Source organism: Anopheles gambiae, chromosome 2 (assembly GCF_943734735.2).
Source record: "Anopheles gambiae chromosome 2, idAnoGambNW_F1_1, whole genome shotgun sequence".
NCBI classification, from domain to species: domain Eukaryota; kingdom Metazoa; phylum Arthropoda; class Insecta; order Diptera; family Culicidae; genus Anopheles; species Anopheles gambiae.
Window position 1 is genome coordinate 103,463,574 of NC_064601.1, and position 26,905 is coordinate 103,490,478.

Here is a 26,905-nt window from a genome sequence, read left to right on the forward strand (position 1 = left end):
CGTTTCCTTTTGCACCGTTCGGTTTACCAGAAAAACAGCATTCGTGGAATTGTGTCCCATTTCCCGTTGGCCAGATCGTGGCCAGCTGACGAGCAGCTTAACGGACAAGTGATTTTCAACCTCCACATTCATCGTTAAGGTAATTTTGGAGGAAATGTGGATTTGCAATAAATTACATTTTCGATTCCATTGAAGAAAAGTTGTTCGCGCCCCTTCTTCTCGGCCCTCTTTCATTCGGCCCATTCCACATAGGTTCTCTCCTGGTTTCTCCCTTTCTTTCACACCTATCGGAAAGGTAAAGCTATGTTCTGTTTTTGTTTCTCTCTAATTTTGGCACTTTCAGCTTCGGTTTACATCCCGTAACCTGTTTCTTGTCCTTATTTTATTCATCCTTTTAATTGTATTTAAATAAGACAAATTAGTTGAAGATTACCCATGCTCTTACGAGGTGAATGAACAATTATGTTTGTATTGCTATTATTTCATTCCATAATTAAATCAATTTCAAACTGTACGCCTTTTCTCGCCATCCATCACCGGCCCCTGCCGTATCCTATCTTCAATCCAGCACCGTAAACGCACGCGGAAAAACGAACGCCGCAAACGCACACACACACACGCGCGCACATTGGCGTGCAGTGGTGTTGGTGCAGTGGTGGGATCGGTTCCACACATCTGACAAATACCACAGGCTTTTAATTCGACAGGAACCGACGGTCAAAGCGGACGCGTGCTGTTGACGTCTCCCGTGTCGCTGCGTGCGCCTCTAACGTTGGTCAAAGAAGTGAAAGAGAAGCAAACCGTGTGTGTGTGTGTATGTGTGCGCGTACAGCGGATGTTGGCAGTGAGGAAGAAGAAGGTGTGTATAGAAGGGAAAAAACCAAGTGGCCAGTGATTGTTTCTTCGCCTGAAAGAGTCGTCCACTGTCGCTACAAATATCATTCTCGTTGGTACCGGTTTTGCACAATTGTGTAAGCTCACTCACGCACGAGAAGGATTGGTTCAGTGTTGTGTTTTTTGTCGTCGGATAGCTAAACAAAAAATCCAACGATTATGCATACAACCGATCGAAGCATTTCGCACAAAATGTATAATGTGCGTGTGTGTATGTGTGCGTGTGCGTCTGTGCGCGCGCGTCACTTTCAGTGTGTGCAGTGTGTTGGAAAGGAACACAGCAGTAGGCTTCTCATTGCTGACTAGTAGCTGAGCATGATGACGATGATGATGATGATGATGATGCTTCCCTCGCAACATATCTCACCGACCCGACCTCCTCCCGCTACTCTTCCCTGAAGGGGGAAATGGGGTTGATTGGGTGGCACCGAAGCCGAGCGTGAAAACTCAGCGCGCCACAGTGTGCGCAAATGGCGGCGGTGTGTGTGTGTGTGTGTGTGGTTGGTGTGTGCAGCACCACTTCATCAGAAGGCATCGAGGGCGGGGTGAGGGGGATATAGAAAAGCAGAAACCAAAAAAGCAGTGTTGCTAGAATAGGACGGCACACACCGACTGTCACGCTTTCTAACGCTGCTAGAGAGAGAAAGAGAGTTACCAAATTGTGTGTGCATGTGTGCATGTGTGTGTCTGTGCGTTTCGATGCTGTGCATGTACTTGTGTGTGGCTGTTTGTGCGCGGTTTAATGAGCAGGCGAATGCGGCATTCGCAGCGAAGCTTGTGCGGGATGGAGCAGACGCAAAGGGAAAACGCGCCCCGTGTCGGTAGCGCGCGCGTGTCGGTGTGTTTGTGTACGGCGGATAGCGTGCGTGCGCTTGTGTGAGTGAGCGCGCGCCGTTGTGGGTTTGTTTTTTGTGTGTTTTATTTTTCCTCAACGCGCCCGTCCGCATCGGCAAACGGTGGGGTTTCTCGTTGGCGGAGCTTATCCCACGGGGGTGTGCCGGGTTGCGGGGAAATGTGAGTGTGTGTGTGTGCCTGTGTGTGTGGCGAAGAGCGGGGGTAGAGCGCAAATATTTTCCGACCAAATCCAATATGGCGTTCGTATTGTGACAACCAAGATCCTCATCAGGATGGGGCAAGGGGGGAGGAGGGATCACGGAGGTCGTACGGAAAGAAGCGAGGAGAATCAGTTACGCTGTGTTTTTTTAGACAACTGGGAATCATCCCGTGCGACAGCTGACTAAATCATACGCACACTAATACGCATTCAAACGCGCCTTTCGTCCTGTAAAATGTGCTTAAAAAGTGGTGAAAGGTGTAGGTGAAATTGCAAACAATATAAACAGTCATCCGCAAGCAAGCACGCCTGTTCGACGGTGTCAATACGAACGCTGCGCCGCGACACCGCAGCTTTTGAAAACAAATGAAACCTTGTGTGCGTTTGACCGGCTGCTTTTAGCCGTGCGAGATTGAGTTGACAGCACACGCAGCGACGGTGTCCGCGTGCGTTCGTATCGGTGTGCACTGCTGGCAAAAATCAGCCACCAGTGTGTGTGTGAGAGAGAGAAGGTGCGAGCGAATGCTTTCTATCTCGAAGAAACGACCCTTCAAACCGGGTGAGAGTGGGACAACACAAACAGACAGCAACAGTAGTAGGCGCGCATATGGTTTGTTTACGGGCCGCGCGCGATATCTTCACTCATCGCGAAGAATAGCGCTCCTCTGTGTGCGTGTGTACTGTGTGCGGGCGATGGTGTGCGTGAACGGTTGCGCGCGGCAGTGTAAGCTGTAAATGTGAGCCAACAGAACCACACGCCAAGCGAGCATATTCATTCATTGGTTCACCTTTCCCGCTTACACGCTTGCCGGCACACGTATTGCCATCGCTCTCTCGCCCGCGCTCTCTCTATCTCTCTCGCTCCCTTCTAACTGCACAACGACCCCTTTCCCGTTGTGAGGTGTGTGCCCATCCTTCCCGCAAACCACATTTGCCGCCCTGTATATATCGAATGACGTTTCTTAGAGCAAATCGTATACCGCCCCGCTGCTGGGCAATGAATGATCCACAGAGTCAGCTGAGGTTGATGATGAGCTTCCCAAAGGGCCCGTCCAAAATGCGGTTTACCAAAACCCACAACAACACTTTTCAAACATTTGCCGAATTGCATCGATTTGTTTGTCCATTCGCACCATTCAGGAAAGCGCCGCATTAATTTATTGTGAATTCCTTCTATTATTGTCTTTTTACACGTGAATAGTGGCGTTTTGAAGCAGCAGTGTTTGTGAAAGCATTCAGTAGTGTACTCAACACTTTCTACACAGCTCCGGAAATTGAACTTTAATTGGCGAATATTCATTGAATAGTACAAGCAGTTAGAAGAAAAAATCAAGTAAGTATATAGGAACATAGCGTAAGATTTAATTATTGGTTGTTTTCTTAGGCTTATCAGACATCTCGAGCTTATCAACAATCTTTGTTGGTCGTCTATTGCTTATTTGTCATTTAAAAGATATGTTAAAGATTTACAAAATTGAAGAACTCTTCGTATTCATGCGATTGCTTGAATGAATTGTTTTTCTATCATTTAAAAAGCAGTTCACCATTCTAGTCCACTGGATATGACCTCTGGCGAATCATCGACCAGCGAGAATGCTATCATTTACCTAAACATTTCGGTGCGCAAGCAATGACGCCTCAAATATTCATAATTGAACACTGTTCACTGTTCGAAGTTCATAATTGAATTGGATGAAATCAAAATCATCACTGATCAAGATCATCACTGAGGCAGTATTATTTGCATTTATCTTGGCATGCTGTGATTAGTATCTCAGTGCTAAGTTTAAACAAAGGAATCAAAGGAAGGAATTTCCAATGTACTTCTTCTCTTTGTGACCTCATGAGCTTGATAATCCTAAACGTAATCTTTATCTGCACGAGTTAGGATCAATCATTCCTTAGGGGTTTGATGCATGCCACGTTGAAGATGCAATGTAATGCTACTAAAGCCTTAAAGAATCGTTTTATTTCAGTTATCCTTTCAAATGTATGATTGATCATTGCAATTGCCCTCAGTTGGAAGCGATTTAAAAAGCAAACTGAAACGCATCTTTTGAGTTCAACTTCAAAGTTGCAACTGTTCTCCGAAGGGTTCAATTCAATATTCCTATGACTCCTCCAGCATCATCTGCTCGCATGAAAGCTTAGGCACTAGGCACTGATGCACTTTCAGGAGACATCTTACATTCAACTCTTGTTCCCCATCCCTGTTGTCTGATGCTCCTTGTGGTCAAATCTTAAGATTTACATTCGATCCAGGAACTCACACACACACACTTCTTGGGAAGAATATTTTTGATGGTAAAAAAGGCTCCCCAAATTATACCTTCATTTTGCCGCTCCCTTGAAAGACCTCCACTCGCCACCAATCCGCCGCCCCCTCAGTAATCACACAATGACATTCACATCGCACCCGCACCAGTTCTCCATCACCCCCTTCACACCCTTCCTCCCTCCACTTCCTTTGAAGAAGGGAGGGGGTGGGGGTTCATCATCGACCGTGCGGGTTCCCCGCTTGTTTCTCGCTCCCGCCGCTTCCCCGCTGGCTCCATTCCTTCGTCCACCTGGCATGGTGTGCATGTGTGTGCATGTGTGTGTGTGTGTGCGATCATTGCTACGTCATCTTCTCTCGCTCTTTCTATTGGTCTTCCCTCCGCTTCCCCGCCTGTCCTTCCCCACACGTTCGCTATCACACCACATACCGCGCCTCGCCCCATCACTCCTTCCCCGTTCCGTCTCGCCCTGGCTGCCTTCTACTTTGCCTCTTGTACCCAGAGTTCGTTGTTTTCTTCGTCTTTCGGTGACGTTCGGTTAGCGCGTGTTCACAGCAACGAATGGCGCGCACGCACACACACACACATACACAGAGGCGCACACGAGCGCACGCACGCAGGGGGTACTGCGCACACACCAGCGCAGACAGCAGCTCGTGTTTTCTAACCGCCTCACGGGCTTGCGGACGCAACGGAGGAAAGAATCAAACGAAAATAAAAAAGTGAAAAAGAACGTTGGTGTGTAGTCGTCGTGTTGCCCCCTTTCGCCCCTTCCCTGGTACGCCCCTGTCTGTGGGTTAATGGAAGCTTGCAGGGCTGGGTAGAAGGGCAGAGCAGTAGGGTAGGGTCGGTTAGCCTAGGCATGCTTTCAATAGACTACGTATGGACTGGTAGCATAAGCAAGGGGAGGAAGGGGGGGGGGGGGGTAGAGAATCAAAATTACACCCATTTGCACACACATACAGAGGCGCGCACACATACGTGGGTCGCAAACTTAGCTTTTTCGTAGAACACACACACACATATACGCCCTTAGTCTTCTCAATTATTTTTTACTTCTTCACTTTCTAGTACATTACAATGACCGTCTAGTTGACATTAGTTTAGTGTTTGTGTGTTTCGTGCACCAAAAAAAAAAAAATCGTTCCTCCTTTTAGCCATTTTCTTTCCGGTGGATGCCACAGCGCAAACGAATGGAAATTTCCCAGCGCGACACAAATCCCGGTTGCTCCAAAATTGACGCCCTGTTTTGTCCTATCGGCCAGTAGTGGGGAAGGTAGTGGTGGAATAGTGCAATGACTCGACCACATTGACATGTGGGGGGCGGTTAGGCTCTTCCCCGAGCACGAGAATATCCTCAGCAGAAGAAAATCGATCAATTGATCCTTTCTGTTTGCTGTCAAAATTCCCTCTTTGGGCTTTGCAGAATGAAAGTATGCAGCAGGCATGCACCTGAACCTGGATCGTCCTAACGTCCTTTCAGAATATGTGTTTGCGCGCTTTTGCGCTTAATTTGTAAGTCTTTTCCGAAGAGAGCAACTGCCGCAGCCGCTCTTACCAAACGATAGACGCCGAAGCGGCAGCGACGCAGCCATGGCAAGCGGGTGTGGTTGCGGGGCGGCGTGCGTTTATACCCCAGCATTGGGATGCCGACAGCTTTAATTAGCCAACGGCTGTGGGCAGGTCGGGGTGAAAGAGAAGGAGCCGCTGTCTTTGATGCTCCTTTTAAATCCCTGCTGTATCGTTCGTTTATCGGCACTAAACCAGTGTAGTGTAAACAGTGCGAGATAGTGAGAGAGAGAGAGAGCGAGAGAATGAGCGGATTTAGTGGCCTATCGTCAGCTGTGCGGTACATTGGGGGGGAGTCCCATCCGTCCTGTTTTGTTTATCGCGTGAGTTTTCCGTCCGCTAATTTTCCACCCAATGAATGAAACGCTTAAAATGGTGCGCGAATTTTCGATGCTACTGCAGCGTTTGGGCGAGACAGAATGAGATAGTTGCACAGTACACAACCATGACCTTCCCACACTGCTGCACACGAAAGGAGTGCAATACCCTTCTCCTTCCCCTTGCGCTCGGACGTTCGGCCATATATTATATTACCTAACGCGTGTGACAATTGTGTTGTTCAAATTTTCTATTGCGTGTGTATGTGTGTTGTTTGTGCGAAAATGCCCAGCGTCCGTTGCAATTTTATCCTTTGTCTATCACACACACACACACACACACACACACACACACACACTGCTTCTCCTCTTTCTCTTTATCCTTTGCAGAAAACCTCCCCCCAAACCACCACCCTCTCATCCCACGAAGCTGCTACTTTTTCCCAAAATCTCGGACAACGCAGCCTCCCCACTTTCAGCAACTGCTCCCTCCGCCCGACTCCTTCCCCCTCACCTCCCCCTTCATCACCATGATCCTCTCTGGAGCCACCTTTGTCTCCCCCTAACACCCGCCCAACGCTCTCCTATTGCTTTGTCCCCTTGCTCCTCCTCTTCTCCGCGCGCAGAACGACTCCTCTCAAAAGCACCGCTCGTGTTGCCCGCACCAGCCCCGCACCACCCAACCTTTTTCTTCCCGTCCCGGCTCTTCACATTCTCTCCCTACCACACACCCCCGTTTCTACCCCCTTGCCGTTGCTGCTGCCTCTTCTTGGCACGCACCGCGCGCGCCATTTTCTGTGCACACGATTCCCGTCCGCCCGCCCGCCCGCCTGCGCCCACTTTCCTTGCACGATCAGCCCACCGCCGCACGCCCAACGTTCCCTTCCCCCTGTCGCACGGTCGTCCAGTGCCTACTACTACACCCTTTTCCCCCCATTTCCCCCCTCCCCCGCGTACTGTTCGTTGCGGTCTCCATGACAGTATCCCGAAAAAAACCCTCTAAAAGCAAACTCTCTCTCCCTCTCTCTCTTTCTCTCGCTCGCTCGCTCGCTCGTTCTTTCTTCTGCCGCCGTCCCTTTGCTCTTCTGCCCCCCTCGCCCACGAAAGGGGTCCACCGGCCCGCTCCAATGTTGTGTGAGGTCTATTTTTTTTTTTTGCTTCTTTGTACTTCTTTCTCTTCCTCCCGTGGCTTCCACTTCCCTTTGCCCACCCTTTCCCGGTGTGTTTCGATTTTCCTCTCACACCGCAGTTTGCTCGACTCTCTCGCTTTCGCACTCGCCCGATCAATGGTCACGCTCTCTCCCTCTCTCTTTCTCTCTCGCTCGCTCACTCTCACTCACTCCACGCTCACCGGGCTGGACTCTCTCGCATCCGCTCTCTCCCTCTCTCTCTCTCTCTCTCTCTCTCTCTCTGTCTCACAAGCGCGGACTGGGTTCACACCACGCGTTGCGTTGTTTCCCTATCTGTTTTTCGGTATACCTTCGTCGTCGTTCTCTTGTTTCATCTCCCCCTTCCGCCCTCCGCTCCTTCTCCTTCTCCTCTAACCGCACTATCGTGTCCCTTCTTCCCTTGCACACGCCACCGTGCACACACACATACACACACATATAATTCGCATCTACCTCTGGCGCGCACTCGCCCCCCCCCCCTCCCTTCCTTCATGCCTACGGCCCCGTGCGCGTCACACGAACGCGCGCGCGGTTTCTTCTCAGCCGCCAGCCAGCCAGCCAGCCAGCCAGCTAGCCGGGGCCAGCTCGGCTTGGGCTTCCTTTTTTTTTTTTTCGTTGTTGTTGTCCACCGAACTGCTCCTCCTTCGCCTTCCCGTTCCACGTCATCCACCCAGTGACTGCCACAGCTTCCCTTTCGCGTAGTTTTTGATCCTCAATTTTTTCGATCCACCCCGCTCAAACCCAACCTTCCTACCCTCGCCCGGTCACAATGCGTCCATTGACTGTGTTTGTGTGTGTCTCTCCTTCCCTTTGTCCCGGTGCACCACGCGCGCCTCTCTTCCGTTTTCGGGTTTTGGCCGGGAAAGAAGCTTGCACACACACAACCGACACACACACACACACACACACACACACACACACACACACCTATGTTGCTATCTTCACAGATTTTAGCGTGTAAAATACAATTTCCCTGTGCACATTATTTAGCACACGTACAGCGGGGCACACATACACCTGCATGGAGTTCGGCTTGGGCATCATTCGCGAATTGTTATTATTGCTCTTTCTGCTGTTGTTGTTCTTTGCGAAATTCGCCTCTTTGCGTTCGTTTTGGAGTAAGAAAAGCCCGCGCACGTGTATGTGTGTGTGTATTTTATGGCACGCTTTTGGCCAATCCATCGTTGTGGTTGTGTGTGTGTGTATGTGTATGTACAAAGCAGTGTTTTTCTTTTTTGCTCAGAAGAAAACAGACAAAAGAAGGGAACGAATACCGGTCGGGAAGATTGCAAAGGGAAAGGCACGAAAGTGTCACGGTTTTTATTATTATAAACCAACGTGCAGAATCGAAGGGATTGAGGGAACTAAGTTAGCACAAAAAGAGCCGAAGCATCCAATAATGAAATAATCTAAGATAAATTGAAACGGGAAGAAAGTTCAAAAATCATTTGCAAATGACGAAATCATTGAGAAAGATCGTCCTTTAATGGGTGTGTACTGTTCTCAGCGGGATTTTTGCTCCAAACATTCCAAAATCGGATGAATCGATGATGGAGGAAATATATGGGGGGGTATTCCCTTCCATTCCATGTGATCCATTACATCATGATGATAACACGAGAGATCTAAAATGATGGCGGGATGCAGGAGAAAAGGGGTACCAGAGGGCGACGGCAGCAACAACAACAACAACAACAACCGCAGCAAGCAGTAGGCATCGACTGCTCAAGCGCCATCTCCCCATCCGGTAGCGCCCCCTGGTGGAAGTGCTGAAACTTTCATCGGCTTCGTTTATACCGCCGCTCGGGGTGCTCTACTAAAGCACATGCCAAAGGGGGGGGGGGGGGGGGAGGATACGGGGGTTGGCGGTTGCAAGGAAATATGATGCCAAAATGACAACTTTTATAAAATTATATTTCATCTCTTAAACATGATTTAGAACTGTCCCACAAGGCACCCATTCCCCCGATACACCCTCCCCCTTACCCCACAAACACACACGAGGCAATCAAACCTCGTGCGGGGGTTAGTGGGGGGGGGGGGTTTGGGGTCGGTGGAACTCTTGTTTCGTTGTGCCCTCCCCACGCGTCACCCGTTCCCACTCGCACACAATGAAACGAGCAGCGACCAACCACCACCATGCATTCCCTCCCTACCTCCCAACCGCTCATACCGCCGCCACACCGAGTGTTTGCGTGTTGCGTCACCACTACTACCACCACTACCTACCCCCGGGGTAGACGACGAGGGGTGGCCGGAGCAGCAGCAGCAGCATGGTCGGTGTGTGCAATGTTGGCGGCCATATTGGTTTGCGTTTTTGTTGTTGTTGTTGTTGTTGCCACTCTTGTTAGAAACGGGCTACGCACTACCAACACACACACACACACACACACACACTGGCCGGTTTTCTAATGCTGTTTTGTTTTTTGTTTAAGAAAGAATAAGCAAAGGCAGAGGTCTTGAAAACAAAAACTATACAAATAAAACACCAAGAAGGATCAAGAGCGGTATTGCCATCGAAGCAAGGAGGGGAAGCCTTTGAATATGTTTCAAGTTTAAATTTACCGCTAAAGACGAAAGACGATGCCTTAAACTGTACATCATCAAACTGTAACATTAGAAAGATCGGTACACAAAGGTCTCGATGTGGACTACTTTGACCTCTCGCGTAAAAGAGTTAAATCCATTTACAGGGGTTTCCAAGTCACTTTCGCTTGTAAAAGTTGCTATTCAGCGCGTGTAAGATGTTTTAATCCATATCCATCTGAAATTTCATTTCCATCATAATGATTTTAAATTTCTTCAGTATGATTTTCAACATGTCAGCGGTCTATTGCTAGTGGATGATAACGAAATTTCAGTTCCTATACATGATTCTCAACACATCACAGAGAACTTTCAAACTCAATCCAGCTTGAGACATGTGACAATCATGTGGAAGAACTAAAATTTCATTATGATGCAAATCCATCATTTGAAAACTGATGAGAAACATCCTGGAGGTGGTGAATAATAATTTGTTCATTCGAAAGTGACATGGAAAGTGACCCTCTATCATGCAAATGAATTATCAGATTGATGTGGGTTAAAACATCTTCAACGCGGTGAATAACAACGTTTGCATTCGAAAGTGGCTTGGAAAACCTTGTAAAGGAATCTTGAAGTCGTCTTAGCGCTGAAGGCAAGCCAAGGTTCTTTACCTTCGTTAAGGACCGGCATCGATCACAGTAGTTTCAAATTAACCGATTTCGTGACTTGGTTTAATTGGTCGATGGGCCCGATAATCGGGGTAAGCTTGGCGTATTTTCCGTTTTGCTCCACGTTGTCACGAAAGACAACAAGTGCCAAACAACAAGATCATGTGCCGCACGCTGCAAGGTGTTAATCAACACTGACAAAATCATCAATTGCAATTATTGCACCGTATGCGTTAGGACGCTCTTTGTCTCTCTCTCTCGCTCTCTCTCCTATCTCTTTTTTCGTTCTGCTCAAGGGACGGAAACTCAGAGGCGACTGGTGTGTGTGTGTGTGTGGTCGGTTGGCAAGTGTGATTGCAGCGCGCTTCGCCTCCGCAGCTCACTTCCCAACCGTTAAAACCCTCAGAAAATCAGTCGGCGGAAAGCAACGTTAGACACCGTGAGGGGGGAACAGGGAAGAGCGAGAAGGGGTTGGTTTGGTGGAAAATAGGGTTAGTATACTGTTATACCTACTTGTAACTAGCCTCCGTTTTTTGCGCCACCCTCCTCTATCCCCCCCCTCATGTGTGCTTACTGTGCGCATTTACGTCGAATGTTTAATGCAGTACATTTATGCGTGTGTGCGTGTGTTTGTGCGTGTCCCTGTAAGGGTGGTAGTAATTTTCCGAACCACCATCACTACCACCATGAAACCATCACAAGCGCTGTTTCTTAGTAAAAGAGCGGACCCCCGGTACGAAAGGTACGAAGGGACTCGTCGTGCAGCGGCAGGTGGTGGTGGTGCTGGCGGTGATGAGGTGAGGTGATGTGTGGTTACAAGAGAGCTTCCTTCCCCCTCCCCCCTTCCCCCACCCACTTCTTACCTTCGTGTGCTGCAGTAGAAGAATCGTGAGGTCGGAAAAATCATATAATTAATGATGAAAGTGGAAAACGGTTCCCTCTTCTCTCTCTCTCTCTCTCTCTCTCTCTCTCTCTCTCTCTCTCTCCGTGGTTTGGGTTGGAGGGAATTTATTATTCGTGAATGGCGCACACAAGCCCACGTACAGGTTGCTACACACAACTACACCCCAGAATGATGATGATGGTGTATGTGTGTGTGTGTGTGCCAATTTTCCCGCTGTACAATTAAAATTAAATTGCATTAAAGCTTCGCCCGTGCGTTGGTAGTGTCAGCTTTTGCCCCATGTCGAACGGCTCCCGAACGGGCACACTAGCGCAGACAATCTATCCGGTACAGGAAACACGTGACTCGGAATCTGCGAAAAAAAAAAAAACTGGAGCAGATGTTGAACCTTGAAGTCAGGCGGTTCTGATGTTTCAGGAACAGATGCTGCCATTTAATGTCCGGCCATTAACACTCTTAGTGGATTTCATTTACGGAACCTTTAGAACCAGTCTGAGATAATCGATGCAATGTGAGCGCATCGCTTGGATAAGACTTTGCAAATGACGTCCCAGCGTTGCCTGGAAACACCAGGAAAAGGATGTGTTGAATTGGGGGAATGAATGTCTTGAAGACTCTCTAGTCATTGGATAATGCCAAGATGATGTGACACATTGGAGTACTATCTCATCAGCAATTTGCCCAAAATTGGGCGCAAGATTAGTTATACATTCTCCACAATCAGGAACTAGTTACAACCAATCCAGATGCACAAGATGATGTACGAGATATCGGTATTGGTTTCCTGTTCTGGGACATCTGGTGCGATGCAAAATAAGAATAAACCACTCCAACACTCGTACAAAACTCTTGATTGCTTGCAGCTAGAGACTAGAGATTAGAAAGGATCAGGACAACCTACTGAAAAAGGAGGCCCTAGGTTGCAAACGATTGCAAACTGCCTAATGTTTCCCTTGAGGATTTCGTCCGCACAACCCCCACAATCGAGGGATCTCGATGGTTTTACAGTGTATGTTTGGAAATATTCGCCCTTTATGCCTCTCTGGCCCTTTTCTTTTTCTCGTCTGCTTCTTCGTGCATATTATCGAACAAGAAACAAATACGCGTCTGCTGTATGAAATCCGATACTTTCCCCCTTTTTTGCTTGGGTCGTCTTGTGCACGGTGGTAAATTCTATCCTTCGCTATCTCTGTTTTTGGATGCTCTCGTCCTACCCATACACGTTACTTGCCGGCCCGGGCCTCGTACCAAAATTAAATTACCAAATAAGAAACTCGATCGATTTATCATCGAAGAATATCCTTCCCCGTGCTCTGCTGCCCTCCATGAATAATCCCTTCGACCCGTCATGACCATGTACATCTTGCCAGCTTCTTCGTCTTCGATCCCTGAAAAACCCGATCGTGCGAAGATGTGTGAGCTTTTTTCGGGGTTGTGAAGAATCTCACGGAATCACACGCCGGGTCCGAGTGGCGGAGACAGGCCCTCCTCTAGTTCACGGAATTCACGGGTTGAGAAGGGGAGGGGGGGGGAGGGTGATAGATACTGACCCAAGAGAGAGGGATAAGAGGTGCGGTAGGGCGTACCGCAACCAACACCAACACTGGTACAAACGATCCCATTTACAGGCGCGCACAAACACACACACACACACATACCAACAATTCCCAACGTTTCAAAATCAATTCAGCAAAACCCACCCCACCCCCTCGGGCGACTTCTTCCCCACCCCAACCCCCCACACTTCCATCAAATGTCCACATTGAAAATTGAAGGGAATAGAGAGGGTGAACGGGGACGTTAGTGGATGATGGGTGGAGGAAAGATAGGAAGGGAGGAAGGGGGGTCCATTCATCCTCTCAGCCGTCCGCCGCCATTCCTCGCACCCTTCGTGTTGCTGGCCAGCCGCCCGGTCCGTGCGGGGCCTGAGGAGGTCCGTGCACACTAACAACCCCGCAGCCTCTGCACTTCCTCCTCCCCGTGGGTTGTGTATGTGTGCTTCATCAACATTTTACTTCTTCGCTTAATCTCTCTCTCTCTCTCTGCGCTACTCTCCCGCTCTCCCTCTCTCGTAGCACTAATTCTCTCACTCTCTCGATAACAGACTAGCCCACACACACACACACACACACTCCGCTCCGTCATCGTTGTCCCTTCCTTCCCTCCCGGTCGTGTCACTCCGGTGTGTGACTTGGTACTTCTATGCTTCTAGTTCCTGCGCCATCGTCTTCGTTTGTTCCTTCGCCTTCCTCCCCCCCTCAAGCCCTCTTTCCCTCCCTTATCACCCCCCGTGCCTGTTTACAGTCTATGGAGCATTTACGGTAGATTCTCCACAAAAACAAGGCCCAGTATTCCTCTTGGCTGGGTTGTTCTGTGTATGTGTGTGTGTGTGTCGCTCTTTTTGTGCTTTTTTCGGGGGGTGGTAGAGGTGGTTATGCCGTTATGCCTGTAGAGGCGCGGGGTGGCGTAGTCATCATCCCCATGCAAAGGGAGGAAGCGGCGAGGTAGGTAATGTGACGCGCACACGGAATGACGTATTCGTGTGCGCATGTGTTTGTGGGTGTGCGTGTGCATGTGTGTGTGCTTGTGGACGTCGAGATCGGAATCCCTCGAACCTCATGGACAGGAAGGGAAGAAGAGAAGTGAGCGGAGGACACACACACACACACAGCAAGCTTTGACTCTGTATATCTTTGTGTGTGTGTGTGTGTTAGACGCGTGTGTGGGATGATGCTTTTCGAAAGGTTTTTTGAAATTTCCAGAACCTAGATCCTTGGGAAAAGTCGAAGGAAAATTGGAAGTGAAAGACTTGTTACATCTCTTTAAAAAAACACACACACGCACCGGCACCACGGTGACCTTCGGAAAGCTTTCCAGGAACCGGGTTACCGCTTGCCAATGAAAACTACACTACAGGAGGGATGGAAAAAAGATGTAACTTTTCCATCGGGTTGAGTTACCGCACTAAAAATGAATTCCAATGAAAACTAGACATTCCGATTCGAAGAATAGCACGATCGCAACAAGCTCTGCTGCTTTTTTGCAGTACGTTATTGACCCATTTAAGGGAAAGGTGAAGTTAAAAGTAAACGTTTATCATTTTACCACAAGCTGAGTAAATAAAAGGGTCAACATCTCTCTTCAGTTTGTCATCTTCGAGCCAGACGAGCGCTGCCGGCAAAAGGAAAGCATTTGAACCCAAACAAAACCTCACTGAAGCGTTTGCTTGTCCCCAAAAAGGGAACAACACAGACACGCATTCCTGCTGTAGGGCGATCTTGCCTCAGTGTGTAGTCCTTTAACCATCCGCTTACTGTCAAAAATCATCTTTCTTTGATGTTTTAATGGTAGAAGCGACGTTATCTCATGCTCTGCAGAACACAGAAACACATGTGCACAGAGGGCTCTGCACGGTACAGTCTTGCCCAAAAATACAATATTAATGTTACACTAAAACAAGTACACACACACACACACATACACCAATACACATCCAAAGCCCTTGCCAAGAAGCAAACCGCCTCTAGACATTTCGAAAGAGACTTCACAAAATGGCGGCGTACGATTTTTCCGACCACACTGAAGAGCCGGAAAGGCAGCGGGAGGAAGGAGGAAGAGGTCTCGAGTAAAGGTGGCCTACATCTTCCTTCGCCTGCCCCCCCGCACACTCGCTCGAATGATTATTGCCCTCTCTTTCTCGCTCGTACAGTACTACCGGGTACGATTGCTTCGCTCCGTTATTAATCAAGTTGAAGATCTAACAAGCGTCGATGTGGGGGGGAGGCGATGAGTTTTCCACCAAAAGAAAGCCTTAACACATCTACCTCTAATGCAATCGAAGAAGGCCACACCGCCATCATCTGCCATTGATTTCCGGGTGGATGGTGGTGCCTGTGTGTGTGTGTATGTTGAGTGCAGCTATAGCTGCATTGCTGGCAGAACTGCAGAAAGGATTGTTATGAATGATGTTGTGGCATTGAAATCCCTTTCTTTGCTGGACTCGTTGTCATGCATCCCTAGTAGAGTTTGAATTTTGAAGAATTCTCAATTCTGCAAAACTTTTCACCCAATGGCGCGTGTCTACTCTCTTGATCGCGCACTCGCCTGCAGTTTGCATGATGTCCCTTTTGTCCACCGAATCTTCCTGGATGTTGTTGTTGTTGGGTGGAAAACAGCGAGAGCAAAAAGATCTCCCAATAAAACAATCGTTGTCGGCGGCGATGCAGAGTTGCTGAGGAAAAACGGAAAATATTTCCATCGTTGTTGTCTCCTCCCCCGTCCCTGTTGCGTTGTACCCTTGAAGCCTCTCTAGTAGATCTTTTCCGAATGTTAGGTCGGCAGAGGAGGAGAAGAAACCGGGAGAAGACAGGAGGGAAGAGAGACGTTAAATCGGCATCGTGTGCTATTGGTATCTGTGTGTGTGTGTGTGTGTTCCGTTGTTAGGGTGAAGGTTGTCAAGGGAAGGTAAGTTGGTGATGGTTGTGAGGGGGGTGACGTTGTTGCTAAGAGATATCTCCTTGGTGTGTAGTGTGGGCTGCTAGCTGCTGCTGCCTTTTTGCTGGGACACAACCCGGATTTGCGAAGAAGTGGAAAAAGCAACAGAGAGACGCTGCCTGCGGAGAGGGGCGAAGTGTATGCATAGAAGAAGAAAAGGCTACCGGTGGCGCCATCTGGTGGCCGTTCGGTAGTACCTCGGGTCATACACACACACACCGAGTATGCGAGATAGCGCTCGTGGGACAGGCCGGCAGCGAGAGCGGGATGGAAAGACCGATTGGATAGTGGCGCGCGGGTCTTTTCTGGTGGGCCACGCTGGCCCCGTTCTTCGTGTTTGTGTGTGTGTGTGTGTGTGTGTATGTGTGCGTGTGTATGTGTGCGTGTGTTGGGCCCCTTTATGTGTGTATGACGCTGTCAATTTCCACCGTGCGGCGCCCGAATATTCCGATATGCTTTTACTTGGTGGACAACCCCTTTTGCTTCGTCGCTTGCTGCTGCTACCATTGCTACCGACCGCAAAACGTTACTCACCGATGGAACTGGTTCTTGTCAAAGATCTTCAAGGACGAATCGAATCGAACAAATATCCGGAGCAATCCTAATCTCTTTGACACACACACACGCACCACACAATCAGAAGAAGATCTCCGCAAATGCCGGCATCAAATATGAAATTGGTTGCTTTGATTCAATTGGCTTTTTGTAGGATAGTTGCTTCGATTTAAACGCCTTTCTTCATCGCTTAGATCGTTGGACAAAGGCACCATTGATCCACGTAGGTCTAGGTCTCTAAACGGTACGGATAGAATCGGCCAAGAATCAAAGTGCAATCAGGCAGGATCTGGCCACCATCCTTAAATATGATGTTTTTATTCGGTCATAAGCATCACACAGGTAAAGAAGACGCAGCGGACGCGGGACGACGCTTCGGAGAGTTTGCAAAAATTATTTTGACGCTAGTCCGTGTCCACCATTTTGTGTGTGTGTGTGTGTGTGTGTGTGTGTGTGTGTGTGTGTGTGTGTGTGTGTGTGTGTGTGTGTGTGTGTGTGTGCCTCGGGATCTTCCTCACCGTTCGCAGGTCCCTGCCAAAAGGGGGTGTGTGGTGTGTAACGAAGGTAGGAGAAGAAGGGTGCTGTGTAAGCGAACGATAGACACGGACAGAAAATGGCGCAAATGCGACGAATGCGTTAGAGCGCGAAAGAGATAGAGAGAGAGAGAGAATGGGCAAGAAGCAGCCAGCAGAAGAAGGGAACACGAGGTGCGGCGGCGGCAGTGGTGCGCACAGGCAGGCAGGACCGGAGAGGGGTTTGGTAACGGGGGGCTTGCATGAAGAACGGGGTCAGCGGGGAAGAACGTGTACAAGGAGACGACATGCAGCAGCAGCGGCAGCGGCGGTGGCATGGTCTCTGCCCGGGAAGAGAAGCCGGTAGCCGGTAAGGGGACGCGCGCGCGTTGGTGACGGGGAGGGGTAGGATGGTTGGTTGGTGCTTGCGGGGGGAGCGTACATTTTTGAGAGAAAGAGAACGAACCCCGCTGACGCAGCCAGCAACTGCAACAACAGCAGCAACAACAACAGCTCAGTTGTTGAGGCGCAGTAGGCTAGAGCGGGAGAGAGAGCGAGCGAGAGCGTGCGAGAGAAAACGAGCGAGGGCAGAACCGAATGGGGCGCACGCTAGGGGTAACGAGAGAGAGAGAGAGAGAGAATAAGCGTTGAGCAAGAGAATGTAAGGTGGGTGGGAAGGGTGAGGTGTGGAGTGGCGGGTTGATGATAGTCAGCAGAAGGAAGAGGATGTGGGAAGGTGTGTGGAGGGGCTTTTTTGGATCGCATTGCGCGGGAGGGGGTGTGTGTGTGATGGAGAGACGGATGGGAGCAAACTGGGTAGACACGTGGCATGTATAGAGGGGAGGGGAGGAAGCGGTCGAGCGGATGACAAGCAGGGGGGATGAAGCAGGCAACGCACAGAGAGAACGAACGATCCCCGAAGTGTCTGGGGGTGGTGGTGGTGTGGAGACCCGGGCAGGGATTGAATTTGGTATGTGTGTGTGTGTGTGTCCAGGGGAGGGATTTTGGAGGCGGACGGGCAGGACAGGGATGACGTTTTGCAACACCAGAACCATACCAGCCGGGAGGGCGGCCGGCTTCTGGCGGCGGGTGGATCTGCTTCTGCCTTGCCTTGCTCGGAGCGGCCAAGGGCGCCGAGGTGTGGTGCACAGAGAGAGAGAGAGAGAGGAAAGGGACACAGGACATAGGGTTCCATAGGAGGTCCATATTCTACTATCCTTGCTGGTTTGGCGAGCCAGAATGGACAACGGCACGATGGGGTACGGTAAAGGCACGGACAGGAAGGTGAAGTAGCAGGAGTTATCGATTAGTTCTCCCCAGTTGGGAGGTGGAGAGGGACACGGCACGAGGGGAAGGAGTACACGCTCGGGGGGTAGGGTTTTGCGGCAAGAAGTTGATGGTAGAGATCATGTTTTTTTTTACACAAGGTTTGTGTGTACGTATTTGAATTTGTATAGGTGTCTGTGTCTGTGTGTGTGAATTTCATTTCCTGTACTCATACAGTTATGGATAGTCTCTCTTCTGTATGTGTGTCGAGATTTGGTGTGCTACTGGGCTCGACAATCGTGTGCTGGCTTTTCCCATTTATCCTCTAGCGCTGCCTGCTGGATTGGAATGGATTGGAATGGCCTTTTCTTCTGGTAAATCTGGGCTCAGCCATCGGGTCGATTTTTCGGTTGTCACTACTTTACAGCCCTGGGTCAAGAATATGAGGAAAAGAGAAATAGGAGAGCAAACATTGTAAAAACATGTTGTAAATTAATAGCTTAATATCAAGTCTTATCTACCTTTACACAGTTCTTACTCAAAGAAAGCTTTCTTAAACAGTGAATGAAGCAATTGCAGTACAATTCCTTTCTAATCACAATTTTCGCCTTTTTTTCTTCTTCTTTTTTTAGATCAATTTCCATCTCATCGTTCCGCTGGCAAAACCCCGCGTCCAAACGGCGGCGTGAAGAGCGATCCTTAGCATAGGGGAGGAGACACCCAAGCGCCGTCACCGTGGCGTCCGACGACGGCGAGGAGATGGGCGAGGTCGGTGCGAATGCAACGGAATCGACTGCACCACCACCACCACCGGCAGCAGACAGCAACAGCAACAGCAGCAGCAGCACCAGCGAGCCAAAGGAGAATGGGGAAGTGAACGGCACGGCGACGGACAAGACTGCCGTCACCGATAATGCAGCCGTAGCGGAGGAAGACAACGACGACGAGGAGGAGCTGCTGCACGAGGAAGCAGACAAAAATGGCACAAACAGTGAGGCTGCGAACGGTGAAAAGTCAGCAACAGAGCCGCAGGCGAACAGTGATGTAGCGCCATCTGGGGAGGAAAAGTTGCACAGCAACGCTGCCGACAGGTTGGGCAAAAAGGAAGCAGCAGAGCCAACGGAGAGCAGTAGTGACGCGACCAATCCAAGTAGTCGAAGTGGCGAAGGTGACGCGACAGAACCGTCGAAGCAGGCGACGGAAGAGAAGAAGCTGTCCACGAGCAGGGAATCGGACGAGATCGAAACCATGGATGTGGACGAAGAGGAGGATGACGGCGACGTTGTTGCGGTGGACGCTGAGAACGGCACAGCAAACGGTTCGCCTGGCGGGGATGAAGAACCACCGGTGGTCGCCGCTAAGCAGCCGCAGCAGCAGGTGACGGAGGTCGACGACGATGAGCCGATGGAGGTGGACGGTGGTGATGAGCAGGATGCGGCTGCCGCAGCCCCGACCAACGGTCACAAGGAATCGAACGCCGACGAGGATGGTGCGACCGTGCGGTCGGAAAAGCTTACCAGCAGTAAAACTGCAGCGGAAAAGGATAAGAGCGAACCACCGACGCAACCACCATCAAAGCAACCGGCGGATGACGATGCGGAGGAGGAAGAGGAGGATGACGACAAACCGGTCAGTATTAATTCCGACTCCGAGGGTGAGGAATCGCCCCAAAAGCGGGACAGCGGCGAACCGGTGGCGGTGGCGGACAAAGCAACCAAGCCAGCAACCAACAGTAAGCTAATCCTGGTGGACGAGGGTGGTTTGGCGAAGCTGAACGAGGCTGTGCCCGCCGCAACAGCGTCAACCGTTGCCGGGGGAGATGCGAGCGCTGGTAAGAAGAGTGACACTGTACCTAGCAACGGGGTGGTGGTGGATGGAGCGGCAGCGACGGCCACTCGTACCCAGAACGGTGACTGTGATGGGGATTTAACGATCCTGAGCGACAAGGAAGACGACTGCGTGGTGATTGAGGACGATGACGGCGAGTCGGACGCTTCCGTGCCGGCCGTCCCCGCGAACAACGCGCGGCGAAGCGGCAGTATACGAGCGACGGGTGGCCGAAAGTCGGACGGTGGTGTTGGTGGTGGAGCCGCGTCACTAATGGCGGGGTCAGCAATCAATCCGCTTGCCGCGGCCGCCGCCGCGTTGCAGCAGCAGCAGCTGAACCAGAGCATCGTCTCGTCCATGGATGACGACGACGAGGACGAGGACGACGATGATGATGATATAGAGGAAATCATCGACGATCCGCTGGCGTTGGGAACGCAGGCGACCAACTTGAGCATGGGCGGGCGCGGCTACCAACCGAACACGCCGGTCAACCTCAAGGGACAGAAATCGCTGCTAATGAACAGTGCTGCTGGTGGTGCCGCCGGCGGTAAGGAGCCAACGCTGGTGATAATCGATACCAACACAATGATGAACAATGGCGGTGGCGCGCAACGCGGTGCGACGAATCTGGCCTCTGCCGGGGTGGCGTCACCGAACGTGAACAGCAACGCGGCCAATCTGCTCGCGAAGGCAAGCAGCGCCGGCATCCTGGCGAACGCGAGCGCCAGCCCGGGCGCACAGTTCAACTCCCGCAGCCTGCTCAACTCGCCCGGCGTCGTTGGTAACTCGCCGGTGGCCGCCGCCGCCGGTGCTGCAATGCTAAACCAGGGCGGTATGCTGGGCAAGAGTGCGGCCGCCGGCTCAGCGCTGGCCCCGGTGACGCCGCTCCTGCCCGCCCTTACCGACGACATGTTCGTGCTGGAGGCGCCGTCCTTTATCGTGCCGTACATCTACGAGAAGCCGCCCGCGGACAATCTGCGCGACATCGTCGACGAGCTGGAGGTCACGATCAAGGAGATGCGCAAGAAGCTCGAAGAGTCTGGGGCGGTCCCGCCCGCCGCCAGCAAGCAGCAGGGCGGCGACACCGCCGAACAGGCCAAGGAGGACGGTGCGAAGAACGCGGCAGCAGCAGCAGCGGTGGCTGCCTCGCTCTACGGCGACAAGGAGTCGGACAAGAGCAAAAACAACAAGAAGCGAAAGCGCAACAACGATGACGACGACGACTGGGACGAGCTGGAAACGTCCACCGACGACGAGGCGTCGGACGAGGAGCAGAAGACGAAGGTGCTGATCAAGGAGGCGAGGGCGGACATCGAGGCGATCAAGGAGCACATCATCTCGCCGTCGGACAAGGACGATCTGACCGGAGTCGGCGGTGGCGGCGGCAGCAGCGGCGGCGCCAACGGAAGCGATCCGAAAAAGTCGGAAAACTACTTCGAAAACCCGCTCGGCAAGTTCTTCATGAACATCGGCATCAATCTGGTGCAGGAGTTCGTGCAGACGGATCTGCTGCGGCAGCAGAAGCGCAAGCGCGACCGGGAGGGCAAGCCGTCGCCGAGCACACAGCTCGCCATCAACTCGCTGATGAAGAATCTCGAGCAGAGCAAGGAGAACAACAAACCGTACAAGTTCGAGATGAAGCGGTGCGAGTACTGCCCGTTCAAGTCGGAGTCGGCGCTGGTGATGGCGCACCACTACGAGACGCCCCACATGCGCAACTTCATCTACAAGTGTAACTTCTGCGCGTACGAGACGCGCCCACCGCACGACATCCTGTACCACATGGAGGCGGTGCACAACATCAAGGGGCGGATGGAGAAGGCGCTGTCCTACCACCACTGCCCGAACTGTCCGTTCGAGGACAACGGGAAGTCGAAGCTGGCCCGCCATGCGGTCGCCTGCGCGAAGAAGTTCCGGCCCGAGCTGAACCTGAACCCGCCGATGGACTGGGAACCGCCGGCAAAGATACCGCGCATCAAGCCGAAGCACGGTCTCGTCGGTACGGCAACGGCCTATCAGGTAAGCAGGGGAGATGAATATGAAGAGTGTAGCGATCTGGAAGAGAAAGAGTAACCGGTTTGTGTGTTTGCTCCACTTTTTAGGCCATGACCGCACAGCAGCAGAAAAACATTGCCCTTGCCAATCAGCAGCGCCTCAACCAGCAGCAGGTCGCGTCGTCGGCGGTTCACCTGCAGCAGCAGCAGCACCTCAGCCAGCTGCAGCAGCAGCAGCTGGTCGGCCAGCAGCATCTCGGGCTGGCCGGCACGAATGCGGCCGCCGCCACGCTCAACAATGTCGCGCTGGCGAACCTGTCGCCCGCCGCCCAAGCCGTCGCCATACGGGCCCGTGCGGCTGCGGCCGGTCTCGGCGGCGCTGGCAGCGGCGGTGTCGGCGGTCTCGGAGCCGGCGGTGGCGTCGGCGGAGCTGGTGGTGGACGTGCCCCTGCCATCATCCCGTCGCCCACGGGCATTACGGGGGCCGGCAGCGGGGTGCGAGGGGCCGGTGCCGTTGCGGGCCTGGGCGGTGGCCTGAATGCGACCGCGCTCGCAGCGTCGGCCGCCGCCATCCGGAACACGCTCGCCGGAGCAGGAATGGTAATACCCAATAACCTTCAGCTATCGGCATCGGCGTTAGCCGCTGCTGCCGCTGCGGGAGGATTTAGTAAATATCTGCCGGTAAATTGCCATCCCTTTTTTTCTTTATTTCTTTACTTTCAATTGGATTAGTTTATTTACTTCTAAGAGTTTAATTTCCGTAATTGAGTTCTTTTGCAAAGCTCACTAATCTCACATACACACACAAACTAATCAAGATTTTTTTTTGGCATTTAGCAGGATAATGTAAACACTGAAGTATATGATATATTGTGTAATTATTAGACTAAAACAGGCCTTTTGTATGGCTGTTGTAAAAAAAATGCATTTATTTAATGAAACCCCCAAACTCTCGTATGTTTATGGGTCACATTGTAGTTAGGTAGCCTTACTTTACGGGTCGCTTTTTTAAGGTATGACGCGACCATCTTCAAACGATGCAAAAGCTGGTAAAAGTTAGCTGTAGCTTGATTTAAATTTAATTTAACTATATTTTACTTTCTTCAAACACACATTTTCGACACAACCAAAAAGGGGATTGCCTTTTCCGGTGGAGTTTATGTATAGCGGAATTTGGGTGCAAGTGTGTCATCTTAAGCATTTCATGTTCATAACTCACTAAAACTTGTTAAATATTTTCTCGTTTTTTAGAGCTTATTTGGTATGGTTAAAAAACTATAATTTTTAGCTCAATTTTGATACTCAACATAAAGCAGTTCAAAACAATGGGAAAAATCGATTAATATATATGAATGGTATTATGGTACAGTATACCTAGCCATGAGAACAAAACCATCTGTATACTCAATAGGTCATATAACTCAAGCTTTAATGGGAAAAATGCTTGTGGGCACTCTTGCCCCAAATTCCGCTACATGAAAATACACTCAAACACAACTAGAATCTTATTGGCGCGGGAGAGCGCGCGCGTGTAGCGTATAGCTGCCGCCGCCTAATATTAAATGCCGCGTGTGTGTGTGTGTACCTATTGAAACTAATTTTATTCCTTTCTTTTTTCTATTCTTTTTTTTCTTTTCCTTTGTGTTTTTCTTTCCCTTCCTCACCACTCCTTCCCACCCTCTCTATGTGTGTGTCTGTGTACGCGCCTTACTGTAACCCCGGTTTTTCTCCGTCCCTATGCACCTGAACAAATGTTTGTCCACACACTCTAACACAACACTACACACATCCCTCACCATCATCCCCCCCTCAACAAACTATTCCGAATGTACACAAATCCCGATAGAAATCAATCAACAACGCCGGACGATCACTTCTAACCAATTCCAATGCGTCCATCACAATTCAGGTTGGTTTCAGTTTCCAATTTCAGTTTGTATCGATTGCTTTTTTGTTGTTGTCGTTGTTTGGTTTGTTCTTTTATTAGTATACTTGTTTACTTATGCTCTAGTTTGGTTTTGAATCCTTTATTAGTGTGTTGGCGCTTTCCCCCTTCCAATCGGGTTCAGTAGTGGGGCTTCTCTAAACATTCCAATGAAATTACTTTTCGCAAACGATTCACTAATATATATTTACTCTTTCTTTTCCCTTTTTACACATCGCACTCACACACACAAACAGAATGCGTCCAGTATGAAGGCGACCAAGACGGCCCAGGCGCCGAGCATCTCGATTACGCCCCTGCCGCGCCAGTCCGCCTCGAACAGCAGCAGTGCGGCGGGCAACATGTCCAACATTGCCGGCGCCCTGTCGAAGCTGCAGGCCCAGGGTACGTCCGCGGTCAAGCCCGGGCAAAACCCGAGCGGCGGCAAGATGGCGTTCGTGGTGTGCGAGATCTGCGACGGCTACATCAAGGATCTGGACCAGCTGCGCAACCACATGCAGTGGATACACAAAGTGAAGGTACGTTGTGTGTGGGGGGTAGCTTTGCCCTTTGCATCGCTAGAGAGCGTGGCATTGCGTTGATTTTATGGTCTTTTTTTACACACTGTTCGCTTTTCTGCTTTTTTTTTCTAGATTCACCCGAAGATGATCTACAACCGACCGCCGCTGAATTGCCAAAAGTGTCAGTACCGGTTTTTCACCGATCAGGGCCTGGAGCGGCACCTGTTAGGCTCGCACGGCTTGGTGACGAGCTCGATGCAGGAGGCCGCCAACAAGGGCAAGGATGCTGGCCGCTGTCCAGTCTGTGGACGGGTGCGTAAACGCTTTCTCTTCATCATTGCAGTGCCGTTTGTGCTAATCTTCTTTCCTCTTCATCCTCAGGTGTACCAGTGGAAGCTGCTTAATCACGTGTCCCGCGATCACAACATGACCCTGAAACCTGCCCATCTCTCGTACAAATGTACCGTCTGCACGGCCACGTTCGGCATGTACAAGCAGTTCGAAAGCCACGTCTACTCCGCGCACAGTACGGTCGCGAAAAAGACGGGCGAAGGGAAGGGCAGCAAGGGTGGCGGCGGCGGCGGCGGTGGTGGCATGGGACAGCAGCAGACCTCATCCGGCATGGGTAGCAGTGGTGGATCTTCATCTTCGGGCGGCGCTGGCGGACTGAGGAATCCGTTCGTGGGCGGTGGCGATTCGCTGCTGAAGCCGCTCAAGATTAACGACGAAATCACGATCATCCCGCAGCCGACCTCCAACAGCAAGATGGCGAAAACGATCGAGCTGGAAAGTCACGTCATAGGTGAGGGATGAACTAGGGCAATGCAGTTCAAAGAATCCGTATCACATTTTAACCGATTTCTCTTCTTTGTAGATTAAACATGACGATAAAAACATAAGGTGAGCCCCTTTTAAGCCACACACACACACACTACGACTGCCGAGGATTTGGACGTTAGAGGCCACGTGTTGATGATGAACCGATATCTGGTGGTCGACAGACAGAGTGACAGAGAGAGACAGAGGACATTCAGGGAGGGCAAATGAAACTCCTTCTAATCTTATCCTTTGATACTCCCCATTACCAATGGCCGCCTCTAATCTGTTTGTGGTTTCCAATGCATAATCCATTGCCATCGTCACCCCCCAGTCCCACACACGTACACATCACGGATAACGGGATTGTACGGGATTTGGGGTTGTGACGGTGGTGGTGTGGATGGAAACACTGGTGTGTAAGCATCGCACCTTCGGCGTTAATTGTGCAACTCCGGGGGATGCGAACCGGTACGAAAAAGCGGAATTTTACAGTCCATTATTTTCTTTCTACTACATACACAGTTTCATTTAGGTAATTTAAAAATAAAGTAATATTAAAGCAGCAGAAGCAGGATCAGAGTGTGCAGGAGAGAGAGTAGAGAGAGAGAGAGCAGAGAGAGGAATTAGGGCTAGAGGCGACTAAGCGCGCGTTGTAAAGAAAGGGAAGAAGCAAAGCAGGAAAAAAGAAAACCTATGTAACAAATTCGAAATTAAATCATGTATAGAGTTAATAACCAACAGCAAATGGATTGTTTTTTTTATCGTCTTCGTCTCCCGTTTTTCCCCGTTTTTCTTTTTTATAAATATTTGAACTTTCGCGTTTTTGTACTCGGGAGGACAAGTCTTTGGACGTCTTCGATGCTGTAGGCGCTTGTGTATTAGCTTATTTGTAATTTACTTTTAAAGTTTACTCCTCTTCTTCTACCAATCCTTCGCTCCTCCTCCTAACAATCGTAAAGACACACCGGCAGCAATGCTCTTATGGCTCATTTCTTCGACTATCATCACGCTTCCACGATGGCACAGCAATTGTGAGCAAAAAAAAAGTTCCTAGAGATTGTTTCTTCTTTTTTTGCTTCCCATTATCGAGGAAGCTTCGCTGCACACGCCTCTCTAATAACACACGACCATTTTTCGGGAGCTTGAAGGATGTTGTACAACGAGCAAAAGCCAGTGTAGTGTATGTATAGCAGACAAACCTTACCTACCAATACGAAAGTGGGAAGCGTTTACCACCTCGAGGGCCAGTGCAGAGTCCACACCGTGATCAGTTACCGTTGTGTTGTGCGATTGCGTTGTGTTTGTGAGTGTGATTCATGGTTTTATAACTTTATAAAAATTTGCAGACAACTCACGCGTTAAAACAACAACCCCTACTACTAACCCAAGCAGCAGTAGCAAGGCTAATATTGTTAGCGGCTTGGCAAACTCTAACAAACAACAAACAGACACAAAAACACAGCAGAAATGTGTAGAATGTAGAATGGGGGAGGAATAGGTTTAGGCTAACGAGTCACACTCAATCAGCTAAATCCGGTTTGGATGTGACGAAAAACAGAGTTAGTGTTTACTATAGGGTAAAGTCGGCAGTAGTAGTAGCAGCAGGCAGT

The 26,905-nt window shown here is 50.4% G+C and overlaps 1 protein-coding gene across 8 annotated transcripts; it reads left to right on the top strand.

The window, feature by feature from the left end:
• Positions 1 to 5: 5 nt before the first annotated feature.
• On the top strand, positions 6 to 26,040 carry LOC1277184 (uncharacterized). Of its 8 annotated transcripts, none has more exons than XM_061646774.1 (9): positions 6 to 139; positions 3,150 to 3,281; positions 18,840 to 22,056; positions 22,140 to 22,712; positions 23,878 to 23,940; positions 24,213 to 24,494; positions 24,609 to 24,788; positions 24,858 to 25,278; positions 25,351 to 26,040. In XM_061646774.1, the coding sequence occupies exons 3-9, from the start codon at positions 18,967 to 18,969 to the stop codon at positions 25,353 to 25,355; spliced, it is 4,614 nt and encodes a 1,537-aa protein (XP_061502758.1). In that variant the 5' UTR covers positions 6 to 139; positions 3,150 to 3,281; positions 18,840 to 18,966; the 3' UTR covers positions 25,356 to 26,040. The 8 variants fall into 8 exon arrangements, with proteins under 8 accessions (XP_061502758.1, XP_061502759.1, XP_061502757.1 ...); XM_061646775.1 differs by lacking the exon at positions 6 to 139 and adding an exon at positions 680 to 859 and having other exon boundaries at positions 3,089 to 3,281; XM_061646773.1 differs by lacking the exon at positions 6 to 139 and adding an exon at positions 680 to 859.
• Positions 26,041 to 26,905: the final 865 nt, after the last annotated feature.

Bases quoted from the DNA above. Each gene is read 5' to 3' on its own strand.
- LOC1277184 (XM_061646774.1), top strand. From the start codon at position 18,967: ATGGGCGAGGTCGGTGCGAATGCAACGGAATCGACTGCACCACCACCA. The intron at 23,941-24,212 runs GTTGGTTTCAGT...ACACACAAACAG, and splicing joins ATGCGTCCATCACAATTCAG to AATGCGTCCAGTATGAAGGC. The intron at 24,495-24,608 runs GTACGTTGTGTG...TTTTTTTTCTAG, and splicing joins AGTGGATACACAAAGTGAAG to ATTCACCCGAAGATGATCTA.